Consider the following 14,007-nt stretch of genomic DNA (forward strand, 5'->3'; position numbering starts at 1 on the left):
CAAGATAATTTGAGATTCCTCTTCCTTAATTATGAATTTCTGAAATAGAAGTAGTGTTCAGTTTCGAAAAAAGAGTGATATTAATTGAATTGTGGTGCAATGGTAGACTGTTTTATTTTTAACCATAGGTTTGTTGAGAGCGTTACCCTTAAATGTGCCCTGCAGTAAGAGATTTAAATTTAGTGGAGATTTCAATGCAGACTCCAGACATCGAGTGAGAAATCAATAAAAAAATAATCAAATTCATGATGCCAAAAGTCTTCAAATCTTTAACTTTTAACCGATTTTTTGGGAAAATAAAAAGTACTTAGCTTATATTGACCCAAATTGAAGCCGTTAACTTTGGTGGAAAAGCTTCATAATTTGGGCACCGCCAAGTGTATTGCTGACATGGAAACCAAAATGCCACGTCAGTCATCATCATTGTTTTTGAGCTAATGAATATCTCTTCTTAAATTCCACTCCCTCCGTTTTAAATTGATTGACTTGTTTTAATTTAGCTCGAATTTTTAAAAAAGAAAAAAAAATTAAATCTTGTGATTTATAATTAAAGATCTATCAAATGTATTAAAATAGTCTTTAATCTTATAGTATTAAACATGATATATAAAAAATTAAAATTAAAAAATTATAAAAAAAAATGACCACTCTTTTAAATTGAATAAAAAAAATAGGTAAAAAAAATTGAAACGGATAGCCTCACTCAGCTTTTAAGCATTTTCATAGTGAAAAATATTTTTTTAATAGAAGAATGAAAAAATGGTTCCGTAGATGACATTCCATATTATTTATGGTCACCATATTCCACCACTTATATTTTCTATTCAATATAGTATTTATGTAACCAGGAGGTCACGGGTTCAAGCCTTGGAAACAGCCTCTGGCAGAAATGCAAGGTAAGGCTGCGTACAATAGACCCTTGTGGTCGGGCCCTTCCTCGGACCCTGTGCAAAGCGGGAGCTTAAGTGCACCGGGCTGCCCCTTTATAGTATTTATCTAGATTATATATAAATATTTTTAAAATAATATATTTTAAATTTATATATCAAGAAAAAAGAGGGAATTTACTCTTTTTTTTGATTTTTTTTTTAAAAAATATTTTTCTTTGTACCTAACATACCCTTTAAAGGCTAGCTTTGCGTTTGTAATAATTTGTGCACCTTATAAATACTTCTAAGAACGGAAAAAGTGGAAAGAATATTACTAGCACTATTTTTATTTTATGAGATCTCATGTACAAAAGTCAACATTTACATTTATTTTCTGTTGCAAACTTTATTCTTTACTTGTTATCGTGGGTTAATTGTGGCTTGAACATCAACATGAATTGTATTGCACTTGTGAAATTATTTTATTTTTAATATTTATATAGGCATATAAATATGATCTTTAACTTAATTTTAGTTGACAATTATGACCTCTAACTTTACTAGCGCACATTCGTTCTACATGACATCCTATACAGTAATTTTGTGTCCTAAGTGATGTTCTACGTGTATTATGCTATGTAAAACATGCATGTCTATTTGTTCAATTTTATACAAGTTTAAGTGTCTACTTGTGCACACTCAAAGTTGGAGGGCATATATGCTAGTTAAAGTTAAGTTAAATAACACATTTATATATTATGTCATATATATGATTTTTAAACTAATAATATCGTTGAATATGTTATTGTTGTTTATCTTAAACTAAAAAAATATAGAATATATCAAACATTCTTTAATTTATGGTCCTATATCTATCACCTCAAAAATTAGGATTAAAGAATTGTTAATAAAGAAGGAAAAAAATATTTTCCATTATCTCTCTCCAATCAAACCAACCACATAAAAGGAAATTTATTCCTTTTTTGGTTTCTTTATCTTTGTGTATATACCGTGTGTATATTATATCGATTTACTTATATTTTCTCTTCTTTTTTTCACTAGCCACTTAATTTGGGGAAAAAAACAAATAATACTAACTCTCTTTTTTTTTAATATTCTTTTTGTCGTTTCTGTTTTCCCAAATTCCAACTGATTTATTTGTCCATATTGTATGAACAATGTACAACTCATTAAAAAAAAAAAACATTACCCTCTCTCTTTTGCTTATATTATAAGACTCTACAAAAAAACATTAAACACCCAAAAAACTCTATAACAAACTTCAACTTCATTTAACCAAAAAAAAAATGAAGAATTTTCTTGTGAAAATTTTCATATTTTGCTATGTTCTTGTATTAGTTTCTGGATTTTCAGAAAAACTTGAAACGTTGTCGTTTGATGAAGGGTATTCACAACTTTTTGGTCATGATAATCTTATGGTTCTTGAAGATGGAAAATCAGTTCATATTTCTCTTGATGAAAGAACAGGTCCATATTTTATTTTATTTGACACTATTTATGTTTGAGGCGGAGCCAGGAGTTGAAGTTTATGAATTCATCTTCAAATTCATAGCTCGTTTTTAGTTACTGAATTCTTAATTAAATATTTATATATATTTAATGAATTTCGTATAAATTAATGGATACCTATTAATGTAGCTTTGCCCCTGATTTCTTTATTAGTCTGTTTTGAAAAATTGTCAATTAGTTCAAGTTTTTATATTGAGAAATATATTGATGGATATTTAAGATCATAAATTTTAAAATTTTGTGTCGAGTGAAAATATGTCAAATAAATTGAAACGGATGAGTAGTACTACTAGTTTTTGCTTAATATTTTCTTTTATTTTGAGGGATTTTATTTATTTGGAAATTAATGAATTAATTTGCAGGAGCTGGATTTGTGTCACAAGACCTGTACCTTCATGGCTTCTTCAGTGCTTCTATTAAATTACCAGAAGATTACACTGCTGGAGTGGTTGTTGCATTTTATGTAAGTTGAAAACTAATAGTAATTTATATATTTATTTAAAAGAAAAATCTTGATTATTTTTTTTGGATTTTATGTTTTCAATCATTTACAGAGTATAATTTTGTATATATTAATTTTATGTATTTTGATGAATATTTTCAACTGAGCACCTTTCAATCAACGTGGCTATACTGGTAGGTTCTAAGTTTTGATAAAGGATGAGGCTTATAGTAAGATGACAGCCAATGAAGCAAATTTTCTTCTTTTGGTTTTGAAAAAAAATCAGTTTGATTATAGTGTTATTTCTTTGATAACCTGAGGTCTATCGGAAATAATTTTTCATATTTTTTTAAGATAGGGGTAAGGCCTGCGTACACATTATTCTTTTCAGACATCACGATTATACTGAATATGTTGTTGTTGTTTCTCTACTATCCTGCAAATTTCCATTCTTTTTTTTAAAAAAAAAAAATAAAAATTTACAATTTGACTGATGACAGATGTCAAATGAAAACATGTTTGAGAAGAACCATGATGAAATTGACTTTGAGTTCTTGGGAAATATTAGAGCAAAAAATTGGAGAATTCAAACTAACATTTATGGTAATGGTAGCACAAATGTTGGCAGAGAAGAAAGATATGGACTCTGGTTTGATCCAGCTGAAGATTTTCATACATACACCATCCTATGGACTGAAAGCTACATCACGTAAGTACCTACTTGCATACACACCATAGTCACTAATTCACGAAGTGCATGCTACTTTTAACCAGCATAAATACTTTGGATAAGTTTGTCCACAAAAATTTAAGCAGATGAGGGAAAGTCACCTAATATCTATTTTATTTGTATTGAGATTGAAATTCTAGTCTTAGTAACCTTTTTCAGTTCATTGATCACTAGATCAGACTGTTTATACTTTTCTTGATTTTGGTCAAGTATTTTGCATTTATGATTTGTTGTGATGAAAAATGTAATTTCCTTATCAAGAACTTCCTAATAGATGTGTCTTGTTCTTTATTCAGTGTTAGAGGCAGATGTAGCTTTGTAGCTACAGATTCAACTGAATCTAGTATTTCCACATAGAACATTAATATACATGTGGGGAAATAAAATGAATTTTAACAAATATTATAATATGAACTCATAATTTCAAAAGTACAACAAGTTCATTATTAAGTGTTTTTAAAAATTGAACATATCAAATTCAGATTCTCGATCTGCCTCTATGCAAGTGTCATCCCTTGTTCAAGAGGTGCTAATGCTAGAGTCTTTTCTTTTTAGTTAGATCAACTTAAATTCTAACCTTATACATCTTATTAAAATGACATAACACCCTCTTATATAACTATAAAATTTAAAGAACTTTTTACTAACTAATTATTGTACACTTGAGCCGAGGGTTTATCGAAAACAACCGCTCTACCTCTGAGGTAGAGATCAGGTCTGTGTACACTCTACTCTCCCCAAACTTCACTTTGTGGGACGACACTGAGTATGTTGTTGTTGTACACTTGACATGTACTAGTGGTGTTTGGTAGTCCAGCAATTGATTATATTTTGTTTATTTTGTTTGTTTGTATGCATTTTGTTGCAGCTTTTATGTAGATAATGTCCCTATAAGAGAGATCAAGAGGACACAAGCAATGGGTGGGGACTTCCCTTCTAAGCCAATGTCTTTATATGCTACAATATGGGATGGTTCTAGCTGGGCTACCAATGGGGGAAAATACAAAGTCAATTACAAATATGCCCCTTACATCGCCAAGTTCTCGGATTTCGTCCTCCACGGATGTGCTGTTGATCCAATTGAATTGTCACACAAATGTGACACTGTCCAGAATTCTGCATCCATCCCAACTGGAATATCCCCTGATCAAAGACGAAAAATGGAGAGCTTTAGGAAAAACTACTTGAAATATTCATATTGCTATGACCGGACACGATACAAGGTCCCTCTATCTGAATGTGTAATTGATCCTAAGGAGGCTAATCGTCTCCGAGGGTTTGACCCCGTGACCTTTGGTGGTGTCCATCGTCATCACAACAAACGACACCACCAGAAGCAATCGAGGAGGGAAGATACGTCCGCTAAATAAAAAGGAAGGGTATTGTAGTTTCGCTACGTTGATATGATGTTGAAATTTGTGTCCAATTTGATTGAGGTTATGGTATTTTTCCCCCCCTGTGAATAGAGAATACAAAAGAGAAAAGAAAGGTAAATGGGATTTTAGTATTTTACTATTTAGTATTATATATTTGTCATGAATCATGATGGGGCATGTAATATATATTTCATATCTTCAGGGTCCTAGCTTGTTTTATTGATGTTTAGTACTATTTGAGCTTCTATTATAAATTCAATTTGGTGATGATTTTTTTGTGTACTTTGGTTAATAGTTGATATACTGAATAATACATTATATTGTTTGCATTTGCAGAGGAGGCAGGGGTATCCAATTTCCAAAAATAAGTAAAATGTTAATGTTTCTGTTATTACATTTTTTTGTTGTTGATGATGATGTCCTAAAATTAACTTGTTTGGTTTTACTATTCGTCATGTTAGTTATGTAGCAGTATTTTTTTATTTTCTTTCAGTTACTCGCTTTTGGATTCGACTAATCTGAATTTGTGCTGAAAAGTTCTGCTATTTTATTATCGAGGTTCATACTCAAGAAGCCTGATTAAGGATTGAACGATACTTTCTTTGAGACTTGATTAATCTGAATTTGTGTCGAAAAGTTATGACTATTTTATTATCGAGATTCATACCCAAGACGTCTGGTAAGAATCAAATGATACTTACTATCACACTAGAACTTTTGGTGGTATTAAGTGGCAAGTTTGATTGATGTTCAAACTTGGATCCTCTGTTGGACAGAAGTAAAGTAGAAGAAAATCTTCTAAAAATATTTTTTTATTATTATCATGATGTGTCTGTCCATAGGCAATATATAGTGGCCACACTTGCTAAAAAAGCTTATAAAAAAAATGGATAATAGAAGCACAACAAAATGCATTAGCCAAAGGGGATTGTATAAAAAAATTGGAGCAAATATTAAACGGAAAGGTTGGTAGAGAAATTCGTAGAGTAAAAAAATGAAATAATGGTCACATTTGCATATTGTATTTTAAAATATCAAAAATACCCTTAATATTATTAAAAATAGACCATTTAAAACTTACTTTTTGCTTAGATGGACTCCACCTTGAAAAAATAAAATATCAAACTTATTTCTTATACTAGACTAGATTAGGGGTGTTCATGATTCGGTTTGGATCGGTTATTGATTAAAATCATAATCAAACCAATTTAATCGGTTATTAAATGTCTAAAACCATAACCAAATCAAGTAAAATAATAACCACGAGTTTGGTTATTATCGATTTGGTTCAGTTTGGTTCGGTTATTCGGTTTATGACTAGCCGAGACAATTCAAATATTCTCTCTCTACATTCTTCAAATTCTTACAAAGCTCTTTTTTTCTCACGGCCCACAGAGGTTCAAAACAGAAAATGAAACAACTTAAACATTCGAAACAAAAAAGAAAACAACTTAAAATCAATTTAAAATTTGAAAAACTTCTTACAAACCTTCTCAAAATTTGACAATCTTGTACTTGGGGTTGAGGAGTTGAGGTTGCTCTTAAGCCTTCACTGTTAGTCTATGACTGTGAGTCTGTGACTTTGTGAGAAACCAACGTGAGAGGAACAGAAATGTAAAAGAAAAACAGATACTAGGATTTTAAAGTTTTAACTTTTACCTTATGTTACTGCCTGCTGCTTAAGTGCTTAGTGCTTATTAGGAATTTAGGATTTAGAATTGGGCTTGAGAGTTGGGCTAATGGGCTTGGATTGTTGGACTTGAGTTGTTGTTTAGTGTTTATTAGAATTTATAATTGGGCTTGAGAGTTGGACTTGGATTGTTGGCCCTTAAAAATAAGTAGATTAATATTAAATTAATAATTTAAAGGTATAAAATATCTTTAATTATTTATGAAAAACTAATATTATACATATAAATAATTATAAATTTTATGTATATAATTATCGGTTTGGTTCGGTTATTTATTCGGTTATTTTTTTCTATAACCATAACCAAACCAAATATTATTGGTTATTCAAATTTAAAATAAAACCAAACCAAACCAAACTAAATATCAGTTTTTTTATTCGATTTGGTTAAATTTTCGATTTGGTTTTGGTTTTACGTGATACAGATGAAATTTGAAGAGTCATTTAAATTTTTATTTAAATAGTTGATCATCGTGATTTATATTATTTTTAAATGTTTTAAATAATCTATATTATTTCTTTTATTCCAATTTAAGTGGTACGGATTAAATTTCAAGAGTCAATCAATTTTTTGTATGTTTTTTAAAAATATTTCAAGTTATTAATTATTGTAAATTATTGTATTTTTCATTTAATTTTTAAATAATATTTTCAATTTTATGTGACACTGATTAAATTTTATAAGTCAACCAAATTTTATATGTTTTTTAAATATTTAAAGTTATAACGAACAATTTGTTGACTTATGAAGCCAAATTTTCATGAAGTTTGAAATATAAAAAATAAATACAAAAAAAACTTAAAATAAATTTAATATCTGTTGACACCCAATTTTGACCACTCATAACTACTTTTTGGATCGCTATTTTAATAAATAAATAATTTTCAAAATTATTTCTTTGTTAAATAAATAATTCATATTTAATTTTATCCAATAAAACATATATTTTACGTTAGTTATTTATAATATTTTTGCTATTTATTAATATTATAGCTTAATATCTTTACTGTTTTTATTAATAACGAGCCTCATATGTTTGAATATTTTACGTGTCTATTTAGCATATATTATGTACGTGTGTATTTTATCTATATAAAAAATATTTTTACTTATTATATTGCATATCTTTTTTAATACATTTTATACACGTGCATTAAAATTACTATTTAATGAAGTTTATTATATATTTTTATATTAATTACGCACACATTTTAGTATATACATACGTATGTTATATATATATATATATATACTACTACTTAAATAAAATTTACGCTATATCACGATTATTAATTAGATAGCAATCTATTCGATTTTTCTCTATTTTTATTCTAAGTATAGTCTTTTCCCTAAATTAAATTCATATATAACTCATTTTTAAATCTTGAACCCACCTTTAAATCATATCCATCCATTCCATTTTATCAAATGTCAAGATCTAATCCCAACCGTTCATCAAAATTAATGAACGGCTAGGATTACAACTACACTATCAAAACACCAAACCCTAACCTAAACAAGAGGATTTTTGGTCTTGCCTCCTTTGGTCATCTTCTCCGAGAAGAAGACAACAACAAGCCATGGCCGCCCCTTCTACTCTCTCCCTCCGCCACTCTCTTCTTGTCCCCTCATCTCTCCCACGCTATTCCTCTCTCTCTCTCGATACCTTCACGCAGTAGCCATAAGCTGTAAGCAGCCATGGCTGCGCGCCTTCTTCGTCTCCGGCAGCCACGAACAGTGCCACCAACGACGCTGTCCAACAGCTACCACCAGCTTCTCCTTCACGCGTCGGACAGCAGCGACGGCGCACAGCTCCGACGCCACCAGCAGCCTCCAACCAGTGACGACGATCTCTTCGAGTGTCGTTGCTAAACGAACAAGACGATAAATCGAAAATGGATCTTCATAGATCCGTCTTGGTATGGTTTCATTTTACATTTATATATATATATATATATATATATTATGTTTTGTTTCTTGCAAATCTAAAATTGTGTATATATTGGTATGGTTGCATTTAAATTTTATGTCATTATATGTGTATATAGATATATATGTTATGTTTCTTGCAAAAATAAAAATTTCATAGGATTATTGTGTATATGTTGGTGTGGTTGTATTTAAATTTTACTATATGTATATGTTATGTTTCTTGTAAATCTAAATTTCATATGACTGTTGTGTATATGTTGGTTTGATTATATTTTGTATTCTAAGTTCTTGATAAGTTCCTTGTTTGCATGATTTAGATCTTTCTCACGTTAGACTCCGTTTATAGATTTTTGTTTTCAAAACAAATATTGGGTTGATTGTCTACTTCAAATGATTTGACAAACTCAAGATTCAAAGATTTTTGTTCATTAATAATCGATTAAGATTATAAAGCATACTATGTTGTTTTGCTCTTGTTCTTGTTCTCATTCATGTTCATAAGCTTATATTTTAATTATACACAAAATGTAGATCGTTTTTTAGGTGTTTATTTATTTCTTAGAAATGAAGATTATTATACATGTTTGCGTTGGTGTTTTCGGTCTATATTTACATTTTTGTATTTAATTATGGATAAGTATAGTTGATGATTTTTATGGTAAGGTTGTTATTATTTGCCATTGTTTAAATGCATATTCGTTAATTTGGAGGTCAATTTAATAACTTGATGATTTGCTTTCTGAATTTCGGAAGGAGGTTTAATATTTTACTGATTGTGACATAATTTATTAATTGAAATAATTATAGTAACTAATATTTTTTTTAAAAGATTTGCTAATATGCTATAATCATTTTTTGTATTTATCATAATTAATTTTGTCTTTTTATAAAAGTTTGAAATAAAGTTAGTATCTACTACTTTAAATAATTTTAATGTCCCACCACTTTAAAGTTAATGCTCCACTATCTTGGAATAAAACACCTTTTGAGTGGTTTTAGGGGAATCTTGAAAAGTTGTTTGTTTTATCTATCTTTTTTTGAAATTTTTTGAATTAAAGGGATTTGGCCAATTGTCTTGGTTGATGGGATTGTCTGATATCAATGCCTATAAAGCCAAAGATAAAACACAAACACAAGAGAGACAAGAGTAGAGAGAGAGTTGAAAGAAAAGAAAGAAAACATTTTTTACTTTTCAAGTTTTAAAAAAAAAAAATCTCAAACAGAAAACAAAAAAAGAAAGTTCCTTGTACACTTGATATTCTATTTCTAGCATTGAGCATCGGTTTTCAGATTTCGACTTTTTCTCTTCATAACTAAAGTATCCAGGTTAGTCTCCAACCTCTCTTCATACATTAGTTTACTATTTTTTTAAAAAAATATTTTGCCTTGTATGTTTATTCTGTTGAAATATAATTATCATTATGATGTATCCCTATATTATTCGCATACTGCTTTGTATCTTCTTCATAGTTTAGCAGGATTTGAACTTCAAAGTTTGAGACGCGAAGCTTTCGCTTGGGTCGGAGAAGCTACTACATTTCACATCTTTGTCTATTCATATTATTTCTATTTACTTTGCTTTATTTTCGTTAGGTTGTAATAATTTGTAAATACTGTATAATGAAATTATTTGGGGACTGTCTAAGGGGGGAGGAGAACTAACGTGCTACTTGTTTATTTTACTTTGTCATAATTTGTGTGTATTTGCTTATATGTGTTGATTGATTGATCGTAGCTATTAAAACAATGTAGTTACCTAACTCTTAGACTAAAATCTAAGTTTGGGTTTGAATATCGTTTCTATAGGTATTTGTCTAGTTAATCAGAAAAATCGCCTAAAGTTACTATGCCAATAATTTAAAATCACCAACTCATGTTATTAAATAAATAGTTTAAATAATCAAGTTTACATTAGACTATGTATGTTTATCTAAAATCATGCCTATTGGATTTACTTAATATTTTAATATATATTAAATTCATACGAGAAGATCACATCCGCACGATTAAATAAAGTATTTCCAGTTTTTTAGATAGAATAATACTTTTGAGTTTTTAATAAACATTTTCGAAATTTTATAGAAACCATGTTTATAAGACCTAATAATAATTTCAACATGTCAATTAGACGTAAAAATATATATACATATAAGACGTAAATTTTGTATAGAAATCATGCTCGTAGGATTTTATAATTTTAATATGTCATTTCTGTATATATTTTAATTAATATTTTTAACATATCATTTTGTGTAGACATCATATTCATAGGATTTATAAGTTTTAATATATCATGTCCACATATACTTTAAGTAATATTCTTAACATACTAATCATATAGAAATCACACTCATATGATCTTAATAATTATTTGTCATATTATTCTTACATTGAAATCATGCCCATAACTTTCGATAAATTTTGTTATGTAGGAATCATGCTTATATTATTTTTAATAATCTTTCAACTTGCTATTAATTAGAAATCTTGTTTATATGATGTTATAAATACATTAGTTAATAACTAAATTCATTAAAATGTGCTTTTATTTATCAAATTAATCGTAAATATTCATGTCGAGTAATTAAACTTTACCTTTATGTCATCTTATCTTAGTATTCGTACACTCTTAATATTTACTTTGACTTTCACAACCTATGTTTGTTTTCAATCATGTTAATTAATTAATATAGAGGCTTATTTGAGATTTTACGTGCTAAATGTCGTCTTACTTGTTTTGTTTGACGATGTGTCTAATTAAGAAACCTACATTTCTCTTAAGTCTAACACCTACCTTAATAGTAAGTCCGATGCCTCTTGGATATTAAGTTGGGACGCTAGACACCCTTTAAGACGTTAGTTTTTTTAAAATATTTCTTTTAGATCGCTTTAGGATTAAACTAACAAATAAAATTAGGAGGGGTAGGGGTAGATAGGCCCTTTGGAAATGATGGAAATCGACCCGAGCAGAAAATGACAAAATACTATATTTTTGTCTTTCGATTAATAAGCCGGCGTTGATCCGAAGAATATGAGTACAAAAATATTTCTACCCTATTTTTTAAATACTTTCGTTTGTATATATTTGGGGTAGTTTATTTATTCGTTTGCCTTTTACTATTATTTAATTAATTGATGATATTTATTTATCCTGTGTTAATTCTAATATTAATTGTTTAATTTAACTTAATTAAATCCCCTAAAGAGAGACCATTTTTGTTTTCATTATTTCTCCTTTATTTAATCCTTTTACTAAGTCAATCATTCTTATAAGTTATCTTAAATATTTTAAAATTTATATTTTTCTCAAATGATTTAATACTTTAATTATTGTTAAAACACATTTTTCCAAAGTTAGTCAAATAATTTTCAAATCGTTGGAAAACCGCATGTTGGCGGCTATTTTAAGTGCTAAAACCTTCTTAAAATAGTAATATGAACCTCATACCTTTTTCTCTAAATTTTTAAGAGTTAAATCTGTTAGGGTCTTTTAAATTAAGTTTTCTTAATTTCTTTAAAAAATTAAGTGGCGACTCCTCTTTTATTAAAATTGTTTTTTCCTCTAAAAAGTTGAAATTAATTTTAACTCCCGTTCATTTTTCGACATAACAGAAATGGCGACTCCGCTGGAGAATAATTAGGTTCTAACCAGTAGATTTAACTAACCTACTTGACTAACTATTCGAAAATGTAATAATTAGTAATTTACTTTCTTTATTTTTGCTTTAAATGTTTGATTTATAATTACTCTCTTATTTGCTCCCTACATGTTTAAAATTATGAAATATTAAACTATCATCGCATGCATAACATACTTCCGCCACTCGACATTTTTTTATTTACTTAAATGATGGTTATGCGGGTCGCAACCATTGAATCCAAATGTTTCTAGGGGGTACCCTGGCGAAATGAGTTGGCCACTGGATGGTCAACGGTCGCTAACATCCCCCAGCCTGAGTTGTCCGCTTGGATTACCAGTATACTAAAATAAAGCCCACTCTTAGTCCACCTAGCGTAGAGCAAAACCAAAACCCTGATTTAGCGCATTGGTCTAAGACGACCCAATACCCAAGGCGTATTGGGCCCACTAGAAAGACCGCCTTGAGTCCAAAACAGCCGTCGTTCTAAATGGACGATCATACTTATGTGTTGATGGTAGATACATCCTCTCTCTTCTTTTTAAACAATCCTGATGACCCAGTTGAGGAGGCTACACGGGCTACCTTTCCGATCTTGAGCCCATCCTCGATAGTCTCACCTACCTTGACTATCTCAGCAAATTTTGCTCCGACAAGCAACATTAATCTTTTATAGTATTCGGGCTCTTGCATGCGTACAAATACTTCCACGATCTCTTTCTCTATCATGGGAGGTCGAACTCTTGCGGCCTCTTTCCTCCACATGTATGCATACTCATGATAACTTTTAGTGGATTTCTGTTTGATCTTCTCCAAAGAATATCGATCGGGAACTATTTCCACGTTGTATGCGAACCTCTCAATAAAATCTCTGGCCAAAGCATTCCAATTAGACCATTGTTTTATTTCTTGAGCGCTGAACCATTCCAAGGCCTCTCCACTCAAACTTCGGCTAAAGAGCCGCATTAGCAAGGCTTCGTTCTTCCCAATTCCTACTAGTTGGTCACAGTATGCTCTCAAACGAGCCAAAGGATTTCCATTTCCTTCGAAAGTATCAAATTTTGGCACTTTGAACCCCTCGGGAAGGTCCAAATTCGGGTGGATACACAAATTTTCATAATTTAGTCCTGCAACATCCGGAGTGTAATGAAACTCCTTCATAGCTTTCATGATCTCCGCTTTCATATTCCATTTGGATGTCTCTTCTTTCGCCCTCCACTCCCTTTCCTGTTCCTCATAATGATCGAGTTCAGAATCGTTGGCATGGGGTTCATTTGGGATTGGGATTTGGAAGGTGTTTTTTGAGGTAAGAGAGGGGTAAACAGGGGATTTTGTATATTTTGAGGAGCTTGGTAGTTTTGGAGAAATGTCTGACGGTCAGTGTATTGATTTTGATGATGGGGAAAGGTCTGTGGATTGTTAACATTTTGGCTTTGTGGGGGAGGAAAAGCTTGAGGGTTGGTATTTTGTGGAGGAGGGAAGGTTGGAGGGTTGGTACTTTGTGGAGGGGGGAAGGTTGGAGGGTTGGTATTTTGAGGATGAGGTGGCGCTTGGTGGGAAATGGAGGCATGATAGGGATTTGAGGCAGTGAGGTCAACAATGAAGGTATTTTGAGCGAGGTTTAAGGATGGATTTTGAACGTGTTTCGTACTAGAATTTGGAGAAGGGAAATGGAATGGAGGCCTTCCCTCGCCTGAAATCGGTGTGTTGGCGGCAATAGCCAGTTTTGACAACTCTCGATTTTTTTGTATCTCTACTCTCATCTCGGCGATTTGTTGCACCAACTGCGCAATCAACTC

The 14,007-nt window shown here is 30.5% G+C and overlaps 1 protein-coding gene across 1 annotated transcript; it reads left to right on the top strand.

Moving 5' to 3' along the window:
- The first annotated feature begins 2,091 nt into the window (after positions 1-2,091).
- On the top strand, positions 2,092-5,227 carry LOC129871606 (probable xyloglucan endotransglucosylase/hydrolase protein 27). The gene is made up of 4 exons (XM_055946564.1): positions 2,092-2,357; positions 2,762-2,862; positions 3,342-3,550; positions 4,440-5,227. Exons 1-4 carry the CDS (start codon positions 2,177-2,179, stop codon positions 4,939-4,941), a joined length of 993 nt encoding a protein of 330 aa, XP_055802539.1. The 5' UTR covers positions 2,092-2,176; the 3' UTR covers positions 4,942-5,227.
- The last annotated feature ends 8,780 nt before the right edge of the window (positions 5,228-14,007 follow it).

This window comes from Solanum dulcamara, chromosome 10 (genome assembly GCF_947179165.1).
Source record: "Solanum dulcamara chromosome 10, daSolDulc1.2, whole genome shotgun sequence".
NCBI lineage: Eukaryota > Viridiplantae > Streptophyta > Magnoliopsida > Solanales > Solanaceae > Solanum > Solanum dulcamara.

Coding starts and splice junctions, on each gene's coding strand:
- LOC129871606 (XM_055946564.1), top strand. CDS start 2,177: ATGAAGAATTTTCTTGTGAAAATTTTCATATTTTGCTATGTTCTTGTA. Junction 2,358..2,761: donor TTCTCTTGATGAAAGAACAG/GTCCATATTTTA, acceptor ATTAATTTGCAG/GAGCTGGATTTGTGTCACAA. Junction 2,863..3,341: donor GAGTGGTTGTTGCATTTTAT/GTAAGTTGAAAA, acceptor GACTGATGACAG/ATGTCAAATGAAAACATGTT.